General features: G+C 40.7%; 1 protein-coding gene across 1 annotated transcript in view; it reads left to right on the plus strand.

The window, feature by feature from the left end:
- Positions 1-14,548, plus strand: part of LOC307118330 (A disintegrin and metalloproteinase with thrombospondin motifs 17-like) — a gene marked incomplete at its 5' end in the record, with an annotated part of 69,090 nt that overhangs the window by 19,374 nt on the left and 35,168 nt on the right. Inside the window, one exon of the mRNA XM_079803912.1 lies at positions 8,666-8,825. Within this exon, the coding sequence (XP_079660038.1) occupies positions 8,666-8,825 (160 nt within the window). The remainder of the gene's footprint in view (positions 1-8,665; positions 8,826-14,548) is intronic.

Below are 14,548 nucleotides of genomic sequence, written 5' to 3' on the forward strand. Positions count from 1 at the left end.
TTTAAGAAGTAAATGGGGGCAATTTGGATTTCATGCTGACTGTAACTGCCATATTCTCCATGTTTCTAGTTGATTTAAAATATAATTATAGCATATTTTTACTTCATCATGAATGACTTCAGGATTAGCACAACATGCGATTTTATATTTGGAAAACATGGCAGCCTGCTAATCCAAAGCAAATACATAAATTGAATGGAAAATGTATCACGCAAAATGTTTTGAAAGCAATAATGCAGATGGTTTTGGACGAAGCCACCGCTAAACCTGAAGTCCTCACCCTCATTGGTGTCTAGAGCTGCTTTTCCACCTATGTGTCTACACAGACATCTACTGTAATGATTTCATCATGATGCAATGTGGCGTTAGGGGCCGTTCACAACACAAAAACAGCTCGATGCAGCACAGCAGAAAGAAATACCGAAAACAGAGAGGTCCTGAGATACACATTTTATAAAGGTTGAAGTCTACAGTTTCTACCAATTTTACACATTTCTCCATGTGTAAAAGCATTTTAGGCTTTTCATTTTGTATTTTTTTATGGAAGTAATTAAATTTTTTATTGTAATGGTAATTATTAGTAATTATTTTATTTATGAATTTAGTAAATATTTTAGTAATTACTTTTACATTTTAATCTCACCCAAACATTAACTTTTTGTATCCACTACTCATTTTGTACACATTTACATTTGTACATTTGGTAGATGCTTTTATCCAAAGCAGCTTTTCATTGTATCCAAGGTAAACAGCAAAAAAAAAAAAAATTATTCCCTATTTGTCTTTGTTTTCCCTGTAAAAATATCTAAACATTCTTAAATCAAGATACATTTACTTGAGAAACACGATGACTTAGGGTAGTATTTTCTATCCTATCTTAGTATTTTATATCTGCCAGTGGTACCAGCTTAAACTTAATTCATAGAGAAAACACTTGGGGTTACTTGACTGTAACCCTGTTCCCTGATAAAGCGGAACGAGATGCTGCATAAGCTTATGCAAATGGGAAATGTCTTTGACATAACCAGCTGTGAAAATAGTGTGAAAACACGTCAATGAAATTGACCCGGAGGTATTTATAGCCTCGGCCGGTGACGTCATAGGCGCACCTGCTGCACGAGGCTATAAATAGATGAGCTTCCGCTGGAGCAAACCAGATCTTCTTTGTTTGAAGACCAGTCCTGAAGCATCATCAGCACGGCCTAGCAATGCAGCATCTCGTTCCGCTTTATCAGGGAACAGGGTTACAGTCAAGTAACCCCAAGTGTTCCCTTTCAAAAGCTACACTCAATGCTGCATAAGCTTATGCAAATGGGAACGAGAATACCCACGCCGCCGTGCTTGATGGTGCCTGGACCCCTTACGGTTGTGTAGGTGTGCACAAGAACGCAAGAAGCCTCAGGCATTAGCCTGTGATGTCGACTCAAGGACATGAGAGCCCAGAGTGGCATGAGCATCCAAGCTATAAAGTCTTAAGAATGTGTGCGGAGAGGACCAACCTGCCGCATCACAAACACTTTGTAAGGGAGCACCCCTTGCTAACGCAGTAGAAGAGGCGACTCCCCTGGTGGAGTGAGCCCTTAATCCTATAGGCGAAGCTTGACCGCGCACCTCATAGGCAAGAGCAGTAGCATCCCTGACCCAATGTGACATTGTTTGATGGTGGCAGAACCTCTGTTACGGCCCCCATGGCAAACAAACAGTTGCTCTGACTTACGCCACTGGCTAGTGCGGTGGACGTAGGCCTGAAGAGCATGGACTGGACACAGTCTATGAAGTTTCTCCTGATCCGGCGTTGTGAACGGCAGAGGGCAGAAGGTTTCAAGAGTGACAGGATGTACAGTCGACAAAGGAACCTTAGGCAGGTAGTCAGGGTGGGGATGCAAAATCACTTTCACCAAACCTGGGGCAAAGTCTAAGCAGGATGGCGATATTGACAGAGCCTGCATGTCCCCAATTCTTTTCAGAGAAGTTATAGCCATAAGAAAAACCATCTTTAGAGTCAGAAGTTCGTCATACGCTGATTCTAGAGGTTCAAAGGGGGTCTCAACCAGACCCTCGAGGGCTAAAACTAAGTCCCATGAAGGGATCTTGGCTCTTAATGGAGGCCACAACTGCCTGGCACAACAAAGTGAGCAGGCAGAAGATGCCTCCCAAGCGGCACCCCATCCACCAGGGCGTGGCAAGCCAAAAGAGCGGCCACATGAACCCTGAGAGTGGAGGGGCAAGCTAATGTTTCAAAGGGGGTCTCAACCAGACCCTCGAAGACTAAAGCTAAGTCCCATGAAGGGATCTTGGTTCTAACAGGTGGCCTCAACCGCCTACCCCACGAATGAAGCGAGCGAGTAGAGGATGTCTCCCGAGCGGCACCCCATCCACCAAGGCGTGGCAAGCCGAAAGAGCGGCCACATGAACCCTGAGAGTGGAGGGGCAGGTGCCTGATGACAACTTTTCTTGCAGAAAATCCAGAACTGAGGTTACCTGGCAGTTGACTGAATCTACATTGTGTCGTACACCACCTTTCAAAGACACCCCATTTATTAGCATAAACTTCCGAGTGGAGGAAGCTCTAGCACTTAGAATGGTCTCAATAACTGCAGGCGAAAGCCCCGTGTCCCTCAGTTGGTGCCCTTCAGGGGCCAAACATGAAGGTTCCACAGGTCGGGCCTGGAATGGAATATCGTGCTCTCTGCCTGAGACAGAAGGTCCCTCCTCGCCGGAATCGCCCAAGGCGAGCCGTTGAGGAGAGACACTATCTCCGAGAACCAAACCCTGTTCGACCAACGCAGCGCTATTGATAAGAAGCAAGACCCTTGTTGGCGAACCCCGGCTAGAACTCCCAGGAGCAGAGCGACTGGAAGGAGGGCATACAGACACATTTTGGGCCATGTATGAACCATCACACCCAGACCCAGCGGGGCTGGGTGACAGAGAGAAGCAGGGACATTGCGCTGTCTGAGAAGAGGCGAAGAGGTCCACTCCCTGTGGTCAGCTCTGTAAAATCTGATCCAGATCTGCTTGACTACTTCTGGGTGGAGTTTCCACCCCCCCATCTGTAACTATCTGGACAGTAAATCTGCTCCTGCCCTTGAATGTACACTGCTCGAGTGACAGGAACTTGTTCTGAGCCCAGAGAAAAATCTGTCTCGCTATTCTGATAGCGTGAGCACAGACCCCCCTGGTGATTATATACAAGATATTTAGCTGTACTGTCCACCCGCACTAGGACATGACAGCCCCTCAATTGGGGGAGAAAGTATTTCAGGGCCAGAAATACAGCCGTCAACTCGAGGCAGTTGATGTGCCAACTGAGTTGATGACCCTCCCATTCCCGTTGGGCTGGACGACCACTTAAGGCCGCACCCCAGCCCGTCAGGGAAGCGTCCGTCGTTAGCAACTTGCGACGACAAGGTACGCCTAGAGTGGGACCCAAGGCAAAAACCGGGGTCTGAACCACATAGTTAGTGTACGAAGCCACATGGCGCGCCACTTTATTTGCCTGAGGATTGGCCCTAAGTCCTCTGGCTTTGAGCCACAACTGAAACGGTCTTATGTGCAACAACCCCAAAGGGAAACCCGTGGATGCTGATGCCATTAGACCTAACACTCTGGTGCTGATGATCAGTAAGATCTTGGTCTAGCCTGACTTTGCTCAGGGAATACTGAATGGTCTTGATTCAAGCGGGAAACCATTGTGCCCACCTTGTGACCAAAAACCGAACAAACCCTAGATAAGTCGTTCTCTGGGCAGGAGAAAGAACACTTTTCTTGGTGTTGAGTCTCAACCCTAGAGAAACTAGATGAGCCAACACACTGTGTTGAAGCACCATCTCATGTGATTGTGCTAATTTTAGCAATCGCCTTTGTAATTCAAAATTTGAATGTCCCGGAATCCCAATGGAGCCAGTAATACATCCATACATTTTGTTTATGTGCGGTTACAAGGCTAGCCAAATGGAAGACCCGAAATTGGTAAGCTTTTGCCCCCAAGAGCGAACCTCAGGAACTTCCTGTGTTGTGGCAGACTTTATATGCGAATACATGCGTCCTTCGGATCAATCGTGCCGAATCCAATCACAATGTTGAATATGCGACACGACCGCCTTCACTGTAACATCTTGACCTTGAGTACTTTAACTGCTTCACGGTTTAAGACTCGAAGATCTGAGATTAGACACCCCCCCCACCCTACTGGGGACCAGGAAGTAACTGCTGTCACTTGTGACAGTACGAACGCCAACTCCGCCTTCACGGAAGTGGAGACCACGCCGTTCAAACAAGGAGGATGACAAATAAATTAGTTTACTAATTTTTACTGTGCTTAACACCAATGCAGAAACGCCTGGCAGAAGTTAACACGCTGCCTGAGACTCTGAGAGTGACAATTTTAACACTTCCTGTTGAGGGGATGTTAGACGTTCTATGTCCTGGATGATAGCAGGATTTAAACACTGAACGTCTAACATTTCACTGGAAACCACTGCCCCCCCGAATCACCAGAGGCGGCGGGGATGGAGTAGTTTTGAGGATAACGGGGTGGGGCGAGCAAATGTTTGACACGCCCTGTCCCGTGGGGGCAGACTGGGCACCAGACCACCGGACTTCTTATATTGATGACAGTCCCGAGGTCTGCCCTGGGAGGTTGTTGAGGATGACGAGCCGGTCTCCAATCTTTACGAGGGAGAGCGCGACTCGCCACACTCTGCTTATTACCCCCCTAAATCTTGAAGGACTGAAGAGAGGTTGTGTGGCTGATAGCCCCTCCCCTTGAGTGCATTGAGGAAGAAACTGAGTGAACACTTCATGTTTCTTCCACTCCTTTAAATCTGGCCACTACAGAGTTAACTGAGTCACCAAATGAACCACTCAAATCCTTCAGAAGGTCAGCCTGATATGCTTGCAAGACAGCCATAGTGTGCAGCGCAGCACCAGCCTGTCCCTTTATATTTATTATTCTTATATAAATCATATACAATATATATTGATATAAAATAATATATTATATATATATATATATATATTCCATATAAAATAATATACAATATATAATTCATATATATAAGCTTTGCCCATGACAGCCGATGTTTATTTTCTACATGGCTTTATGGGGAGGTATGTCTCTTTAATGAAAATGCAGACCCAGGCGAGAGATAGCTCGTGAGCGTCTCCCACCTGGGGTATTCTCACATATCCACGCGATTTCGCACCCATGATAGTCGAAAATGTCGACGTCAAGGGTACAAAAACACGTGAAGTAAATGTTTTTTTTTTTTTTAGACAGAAACCTCAAGCTCACTGCGTTCGGGGATCTCTCATTCACGGTACCAGACAAACTGCCCTGGCCACCGCGCGAACAACCACCTCGATAAATTCCTCGTATGGATTCACCATCATGTGAGGAACGATCGCAGGTGGCTGCTCGAGGTCCGCGGACCCAGAGATTCATCATCATTCCCCGCGCGAGCCGAAGAAACGCTGGAGCGCGCTTCGGGATCACGCGGGGAAACATGCATTTGTTGAGCGAGCAAGCGAAAGGGACGGACCCGTCTCTTGCTCGTCAACAAACCCATTCGAGAGCTCCGAAAACTGGTGCGGACTGAAAGTAGCCCAGACGAGCATAAAGCATTCTAACTGTAAAGGCTTGCAATGCTCGCACTCGTCTGACTCAATGCAGCAACCGCATGCTCTTCCCCAAACACACACAGCAATACACGTGTGCATCCAGTTCTGTTTTTTGAAAGAGAACATGGATATACAGCGTTTTACTCTGCTGACTCGTTTCCAACTGATCAGATTTAACTAGAACTCTTTCCACTTATGTTTCTTTGTAACAGAGATGAGAAAGAGAGAGAAATCTGCACACTGCCATGTTGAAAACTAACTCCTAACAAAGATCTCGAGTTGAGTCTTGAAAGAGAGAGAGAATTTTTTTTTTTTTCAGAGACTTTGTAACACACCATAACACAGAGTTGGTCTGAAAACAAAAAGACCTGGTTTGCTCCAGCGGAAGCTCATCTATTTATAGCCTCGTGCAGCAGGTGCGCCTATGACGTCACCGGCCGAGGCTATAAATACCTCCGGGTCAATTTCATTGACGTGTTTTCACACTATTTTCACAGCTGGTTATGTCAAAGACATTTCCCATTTGCATAAGCTTATGCAGCATTGAGTGTAGCTTTTGAAAGGGAACAAATGTACTTTTCTGACCCCACTGGCAGATATTTGTTCATGTTTTAAGCATAAACCTACTTTATTTATTTATTTATTTATTTTCAGAAAACAAGACAATATCTTTAATCATTTAGCTTTTCGAGTAAATGTATCTTGATTTAAGAATGTTTAAATATCTGTACTGGAAAGTCTGACAGTACAGCTTTACTTCAGATGTCTGTTGATGTTTTGAAGGCATGAGCCAATTGGAGAAGTGTTATTTTTGTATTATTTATACTATTATAATATTTAGAATTAGCTTTTTAAAATTTTCTTTAAAATAAATTATATAAAATTAAGAATTTTATATATATATATATATATATATATATATATATATATATATATATATATATATATATATATATAGAGAGAGAGAGAGAGAGAGAGAGAGAGAGAGAGAGGGAAAAGGCACAAGTATGAAATCAAGAAAAATTTTACTGTTTAGGAAAATGTATTAACCATTTTAGAGATTTTAATTTAGAGAAATATGTCAAATCAGTTGAGAAAAAATATTCACTTTGAAATAACCAAACATGTCCATCTAGCACTAGAGTACATATGTAGATTAACAATTATTATAGATTAGCATATTACTTCTCACTATCGAATGAAACCCAGTCCTCTAATCCTCTAATTCAAGCAAATCGTTTCAGTTAATATCTACGCAGCCCCGCACATGATGTGCAAGAAAAAAAAAGTTAATTGTGCGCACGATTTACTAATTCGTTCCCTCGATTTATAAAAATGTTGTGTGACGATTTAGCAAATCGCGGGTACGAATTAGTCAATCGTACGCATGTTAGGCCTACTATTTTGTCCTGTATGTCAAATATCTCCTCAAAGCTCTTTATGATGAAGAGAATAGACCTGTAAATGTAATCTCCATTCCCTCGCATTCAGCAAAAGCTTTAAAGCAAAAAGGTTTGTTTAGTCCGGAGATCTCTTGAGAGAGATCTCTAATTAGTGTAATTAAGCAGTAAAGCAGGCTTTAGAAGATGCTTTCCTCGCAGACGTCCTCTGGCGCACAGATGCTCCACTTAAAACCGGTCAGAGTGTTTTCAGACCCAATATTTGAGCTCAATTTCTAATGTGCCTCTGGTCAGCTTTAGAGCTTTTGATCGAGGTTTTTTTGTCTGACCTTGAATAACTAAATAGATGCAAAATACTTCAAATTAGGTGAGAAAAATCTGTAGTGTGCACAGATAAACCATATGAGCATTTGGGCACATGCCAGTCTTGTATACTCAGTGTAAATATTCACTAACAGACCTCACCATGACATTTCAGTGGCATTAGTGCATATGGTGCGTATGTATTTGTTGTATGCTGATTTAAATGACAGACACATTACAGCAATGAGAACTTGGTAGAAAATGTGTTTAATTTGAATTAAAATAATGTCACAGTCTCATTTTCATTATTTTACTTGTGATTGTGGGGTGAAATGTGAAATGTTTTCATGAGATTGACTGTTTATTTTGTGCATCTGCTGTTGGCAGGCTTATTGGGTGTTTTGAATGTACTTCTACCTGTTTGGATGTGTTCTTTTGTGTGTAGTTTCATTCATGTCATTAGCCACAGGCTGATAGGAAGCCGGCTCTTTTTGAGAGGCTGTTAACCTCCACTGTCTGCACAGTAAGTGAGGAAAATGACTGTCATGAGATGGATCTTGTGATAAAGTATAGGGTGTGCTGGAGGCCAGAGTCTCGTCCTGTCCCTGGAAATGATTATGGGAATGAATGGAAGTGTTCTCTCTTTCCTCACAGCATTTTGGTAGTCATTTAGAATCAGACCTTGCACTTGTTTACAGGCCTTTGGAGATGTATCATATGGCCAAGCGAATGCAGACACCTTCTAATGCTTTTAATTAACAGCAGTTGTTCTTCCAGTTGATCCTGAAGGTTGTGTGTGGGGTTCAGGGGCCAAACTATGTTAAAGGCAGCAAAGGATACATCTATGCTGCCTTCAAAACTCGATCAGATGAAGGTATTTCAGGCGACAGAAAGTTAAGCTAACATTGGATTCGGACGTGCCTTGATGCCTTCCTACCTCGAAATGTGTCCTCCGAAGGCAGCATTTTCCATTTTTCGGATGCAGCCTAGGTCAAACTACAAAAAGAATATACACAGTGCATTACATTAAACGTTGTGTGCTCCGCTCACCAAGACTGCATTTATTTATTTATTTAAAAAAATGATGCAAAGCTGACTTTTCAGCATCATTATTGCAGTCTTGAGTGTCACATGATCCTGATGCTGCTTATTATATTTGTGGAAACCGTGATACATTTTGTTTTTCAGATTTCTTTGATGAAAATAAAGTTCAACAGCGTCTATTTGAGACTATTTTTCATCAATTTAATGCATCCTTGCTGATTAAAAGTATTATCTTGGACAAAACAGAATGTAAACAGAGGCTAACCTGAATGCTCTTCGTCTCATTTTTCTCCCAGGTTCTGCTGTTCCACGATCAAACATTCGGGATCCACTATGAGTACACAGTTGCCCAGAACCAGTCCCAGGAGAACAGCAGTGATTCGGTAAAGGAGCCAGAGCACATGTACCTGTGGACTCACAGCAGCTGGGAGGACTGCAGCATGCACTGTGGAGGAGGTCAGTGCCGGCTGTTACCCACAATCCCTCTGGGGGGTTCATTTCTTATTACTCTTTGCCGTTATTCTTGTGAGTATTAAAAGTCGATCTCCAATTCTCTTAAAGGTTTCATCAAATTTAATTTCAGCCTTAACCATAAGCTATTAATGCCTGCTGCCCAGCTGTCTTTCTGTGACGCCGTGTGACTGTTATGGTCAGTGCAGCTGTGTGATTATATATAGCAGATTAAAGCCCCAAAAATAATAATCACTGCTATGAAAAGAGAATGAGGGATATCTCAGACAAATTATATCAGCGGCAATTGACTCGCAAAGGAATAAAACTTGCAGAAAGAGTCATTGTAGAGACGTTGTCAGTGTAGGTCGTCACGTGGTGGAAGAGTTATTCACTTGAGACTAAACATGTCTTCTGTACGCATAAAATAACCTGACGCTGAAGCCTGTATCATTTTCTAAGCCTGTCTGAGTGTGATAGTTTTGCTGGTTATATTCACGAAACTGATACCAGACGAACATTTATCTGCAACAGACCAGCATGCAGTCGCACGCAGTCAGCATAACGTTGATTTGCTTGTTTCTTTTATGTGGTTATTACTTCCTAAGGGCTAAGCGAGAAGTGTCATTGTCTGCAAGAAGTGTTGCATCAGCATGTATATTTTCACACAATAACAGACAAGATAATCTGTTTCTGAAGCAATTATAATGTGCTATTGCTTCTAAATAATGTGGGATGCTTTGGGTTTTTTAAGGGCATTTCGTTCTCTGTGACAAATAGAAAAGCTTTATGTTTTCATCACAAGCTGAGAATCAGATTCTGGCCTGAAAAAGCTGACAAGAGATATGCTGTGCCTGTTTTTGGAAACTTCTAGACACATTTATGAAATTGTGGTTGCTTTGTGGTCAACATCGTTCCTTCAAGCCAGTTATGAACCGAAAAATATAACTATGTTTTAATGATGCCAGCACATGTCTGTCATGCATTAATATAGCTGTGTTTGCTGAATTAGGATCTGATTGTTTATTTCAAAACAACTTTTTCAGCAGTTAGTTTTGAATAAGTAAAGGTTTAATTTATTCCATGCTCATTAATGATGAAAATTGCTTGGTCTAATAAGCTACCATTCAAATGTTTGGGGCCAGTAAGATTTTTAAAGAAATTAATACTATTCAGCAAGGTTGCATTAAATTAATCATAAGTGTCAGTAAAGGCATTTATAATGTTACAAAAGATTTCTATTTGAAATAGATGTTATTTTGAACTTTCTATTTATTAAAGAATCCTGAGAAACAAAAAGTTAAGATATTAAGCACAAAAATATTAAGCAGCACAACTGTTTTCAACATTGATAATGTTGAAATCTTCATATTAGAATGTTTTCTGAAGGATCATGTGACACTGAAGACTGGAGTATTGATGCTGAAAATTCAGCTTTACCATCACAGGAAAAAAATTACATTTTAAAATATATTCAAATAGGAAACAGTTATTTTTGATCAAATAAATGCAGCCTTGGTCAGCACAAGAGATGTTTTTCATAAACCTTAAAAAATTTGTACTGAACCCCAAACTTTTGAACAATAGTGTATGTTAAGGACTGAATAAATGAACGTGGAAGTACATTCACATAAACATAACAAGTTTAATGAATAGAAGAAGGTAAAACTCTCTTCAGAACTTAAAACTAGATGTTGTCTTTACTTGCTTTTGGGTTCCTGATTAGCAAAGTTTTCCAGGATCCCCAAGAGATTTCTCAATTGGAAAGGGATTTTGTGAGCCGTTCCCCAGCACTCACTAATTGGGGACCAAAGTAAATGAATAGGCAATAAGTACAATTTTAAGCCTGAGATAACATTGAAATTGTATTTCTACCCACATTCAGGAAGAAAATCACAACTCTTCAACAATGCATGTCAGAGGTTTATCTCATCGGAAAGTGTTCCGTTAGGTTTCTTTTAGAGGAGGCCAATTTACAGACAGATGGGAGACACTAAGGACACTCTACGGTACTGGGGTAAAAATGTGTTGCCCTGGAAACCGTTGTTAAGGGGCTGTATATAGGAGTGAGACCAGAAGTGTCATGCCCATTCAAACTAATGAGCCTCCTTTTTTTGGAGGGAAAGTTCCAGGGCTCAGAACCAGTTTAGGAAACTAAAACAAACGCCAGAAACAAACTCAATTTTAACAGGAACAAAAACAAAACAAAATCAAGTTTAAGCAATCTGAACAGAAACGCTTATTTAAAATGACCTTTAACCTTTTAATAACGTTATTTTATCATTCTGCTTAATGTTCTAATTTGGCAGTCATGATTTCGAATAGTAAATTTGATGTTGATGGATCCAACGTGAGTGAAATGCCCGCGCTCAGCTGTCAAGGCCTCATAGGTAAGTCACCAATCTGCCATTAGCTTTTTGATCATATACATAATTCACCCGCTATATCACTAAAAGTACCCGATTTTCATATCAACAGAAAAATATCCCGGGATAACCTGGCTTCTCTTAAGATTCCCCAGCTTCAGAGCATAATTCATAATATGCTACAGCCCGCTCTGTACGTTGACGTGATTGGTTACAAGGTAGTTTGTGACGTAAGAAACACTGATGATTTCAAACCGTGTTTTTGAAACTGTCTTTGGTTCCCTGGAGTTTTAAGGAGAAAATACTTAGCAATGGTGTTGATTATGAATTTTCCATAGACTGTAAAAAATATGGACGTAGTGTCCGTGATGTCACCTGTAGGTTTCTGAAGATCGTTTTTGAAGCCTGAAAGCCGGCCGTTGCCATCTTGGTAGCGCGTCACTGCACGTCACTCCCGGATAACTGTAAATGGGCAAAGAGGTGGGATGTGGCTGGAGCTGAGGTGATGTGATGAATAACAGACAGCAGACAAATGACAATCCACCTGTCACTCAAAATGGCCATGCCCTTAATTATGCTTATAACTTTAAGGCTTAATATAATTTAAACGAATGAGTTATAAAAAAAAGAAATTCACCCCATCACAGGGCAAAATTAGCTGTACCAAAACCACAATCTGTACCAGGCTGTAAACATGTTTTTTTCTGCTGTAAAGTTGGCCATTTTAACATTGGGCTCAATGAGATTCTGCTCCCTTTCGGAGTCTATCTATAGCGGCCAGTCGATGAATGGTGGTTTAAGTCACTTCTGTGTTGGCTTCAAGAGGGGAGGTTGGAATTTGCACATGATTTGTCTAAAAGCATATTAAAAACACCACATATACATAAAAACACATTAAATACATGAAATTAATCATGCAAGGTGATTTACTAAGGTTTGCACTAGTCAATTTACTGGCATTTGCACCATTATTTAGCACCCTAAAAGCGCTAATTTCCTTTGCTCTTGGTAGATTGCATTGGTCAAAATGCAAAGCTGAATTTACTGCATTGTTCCAGTCTTCAGTGTCACATGATCCTTCAGAAATCATTCTAATATGCTGATGTTCTGCTCAAGAAATATTTCTTATTATTATCATCAATGTTGAAAACAGCTGTGCTGCTTCATATTTTTGTGGAAACTGATACTATTTTCGGGATTATTTGATGAATAGAAAATTTTAAATAGAATGGTAGTGTAAGTATATTTGTAGTCAACATTCCACATGACACGAGTTTGGTATTAGCATTGCTAAGCTTACATCAGTCATTCTAAAAAATTGCCACATGAAAATTGTTAGTTTGTTATTAGATGTCTTTTTATCAGCATTGCTCGTTGTTAAAAGAATTTTGCAGCTCATTGCAGTGCATTGTAAGATTGATCCATGAATGATACATGATGCTGCCTTACAGCAGGAACAGGCTTTGCATCTGGGACACCCATATGATGCCTAAAATGCTGACTAGGTAGGCATCGCACTTTTTGGACCAGATCTTGTCTCTCTTTCTCTTAGGCTGCCCTTCTCGGCTCGCTGCTCTGAGGAATTAATCTCTGTCTCTGACTGCTCATGGTTTTTCTTGGCAAATGTAGAACAACCCAAAATTAATGACATAGCTAATCCTACAGTCTGGCATGCCGCCACCCTTTGAAACAACAACAACGTTAAGAATTCACAGCAAATTAAAGGTCCTGAGCAAATTCAGTGCCGAGTCGGTGCTTCCCCCAGCTACTAATTTGGTCATGACCAAACAACCCAGACTCCATAGATGACCACTAGGAATAACCCCGTATTGTTATCTCTAATTAGAAATGTTTTGTTCTGCAATTACCTGAAATCAGCCATGGCTGGTTGGGAGGTCAAAGTGGACCAGACAGGATCAGATGGTATGCAGGCGCTCACATGTGCCAGAGAAAACACTGATTCTCCTGTTGTGGTTAAACACCCCCAGTACAGAGTTACTGCAGCGCTTGCCAGAGCCCTCGACGCAATCCAAACATTAACATCCTTAGTTGATTGTTAGTAAACTCGTGCAGCCGTCTCAAAGTGGCCATAAAGACAATTATTATTATATAACCATGCTTTTTTTTTGTAAGTTTGAGGAGAAGTTATGCAGTTGCTTGTGACATCTAAATTTACTGTTATAAAATAGACAGTTCTGGCTCTAAAATCGGATTGATGGAGTATTAATGTAGAATGTGAGTGTGAGCTAGTTTACGGTGTGTTATTGAACATATTAGTAGTACATACTATTTATTTTGAAAGTGAAAAAAGTGAAAGGGACATGCGAAGGCCAAGTATGGTAACCTATACTCGGAATTTGTCCTCTGCATTTAACCCATCCAAGTTTGCGCACACATATTAGGAGTAATGAGTAGTGAACACACACACTGCAAACTGTGGACACACACACCCGGAGCTGTGGGCAGCCATTTTTGCGGTGGTGCCCGGGGAGCGATTGGGTGTTAGGTGCCTTGGACAAGGGCACCTCAGTTAATTCCTGGCAGTATTGAGAATCAAACCCACAACCTTTGGTTACCAGTCTTCTTTCAGGTTACAGCTCTAACCATTAGGCCATGACTGCCTTATTTTATTGTTTTATTTTTTAAATGTAATTATTTATTAACCATTATTAAGGTTTATTAAAGCATTATTTTCTGATTGAGTTCCGCACCAGTTTGTTGTTTCGTTGATCATTTGTTCTGTGTATTTAAGCCCTTGTTTCTTTCTGTTCATGGTTCGGCGGCGTCAATGTTAATGTGATGTGTGTTTGGTTATTCTTGGTGTTCTAATCTAACGTTCATTCTACATCACAAATCATTATTGGAAGTCACACCACAGTCGTGACAATAACATTCCTGTAGTTCAAACAGTAGAGAATGACGCCAGCAAGGCCAAGGTCATGGGTTCGATTCTTAGGGAATGCAGGTTCTGAAAACATATTTATCTTCACTGCAATGTAAGCGGCTTTAAATAAAAGTGTCTGCCAAATGCAATAATGTAAATGTGGAGAGTTATTATAAATTACATATTTTATAATTATGTATATACATTTATTTGTTAAACATTATTAACTATATAATACAATTATTTATTAAAGCTAGTTTACAGTGTGAGTTATTATTAAAACATTATTAAATACTATTTCTACATTATTAATTTATTAAATCAAATTATTTTTATCAATATATTTTATTATAACTATTATTTATTGTTGCATTAATGTAGAATGCGCAGTCATAAGTTTGGGTACATTAGCTATTTACATTGAGTTATTGTTCAAAATAATTATTATTTTTTTAATTATATTTACCGTGATTAAAGGG

This window comes from Gobio gobio, assembly GCF_949357685.1.
Source record: "Gobio gobio genome assembly, chromosome: 2".
Taxonomy (NCBI): domain Eukaryota; kingdom Metazoa; phylum Chordata; class Actinopteri; order Cypriniformes; family Gobionidae; genus Gobio; species Gobio gobio.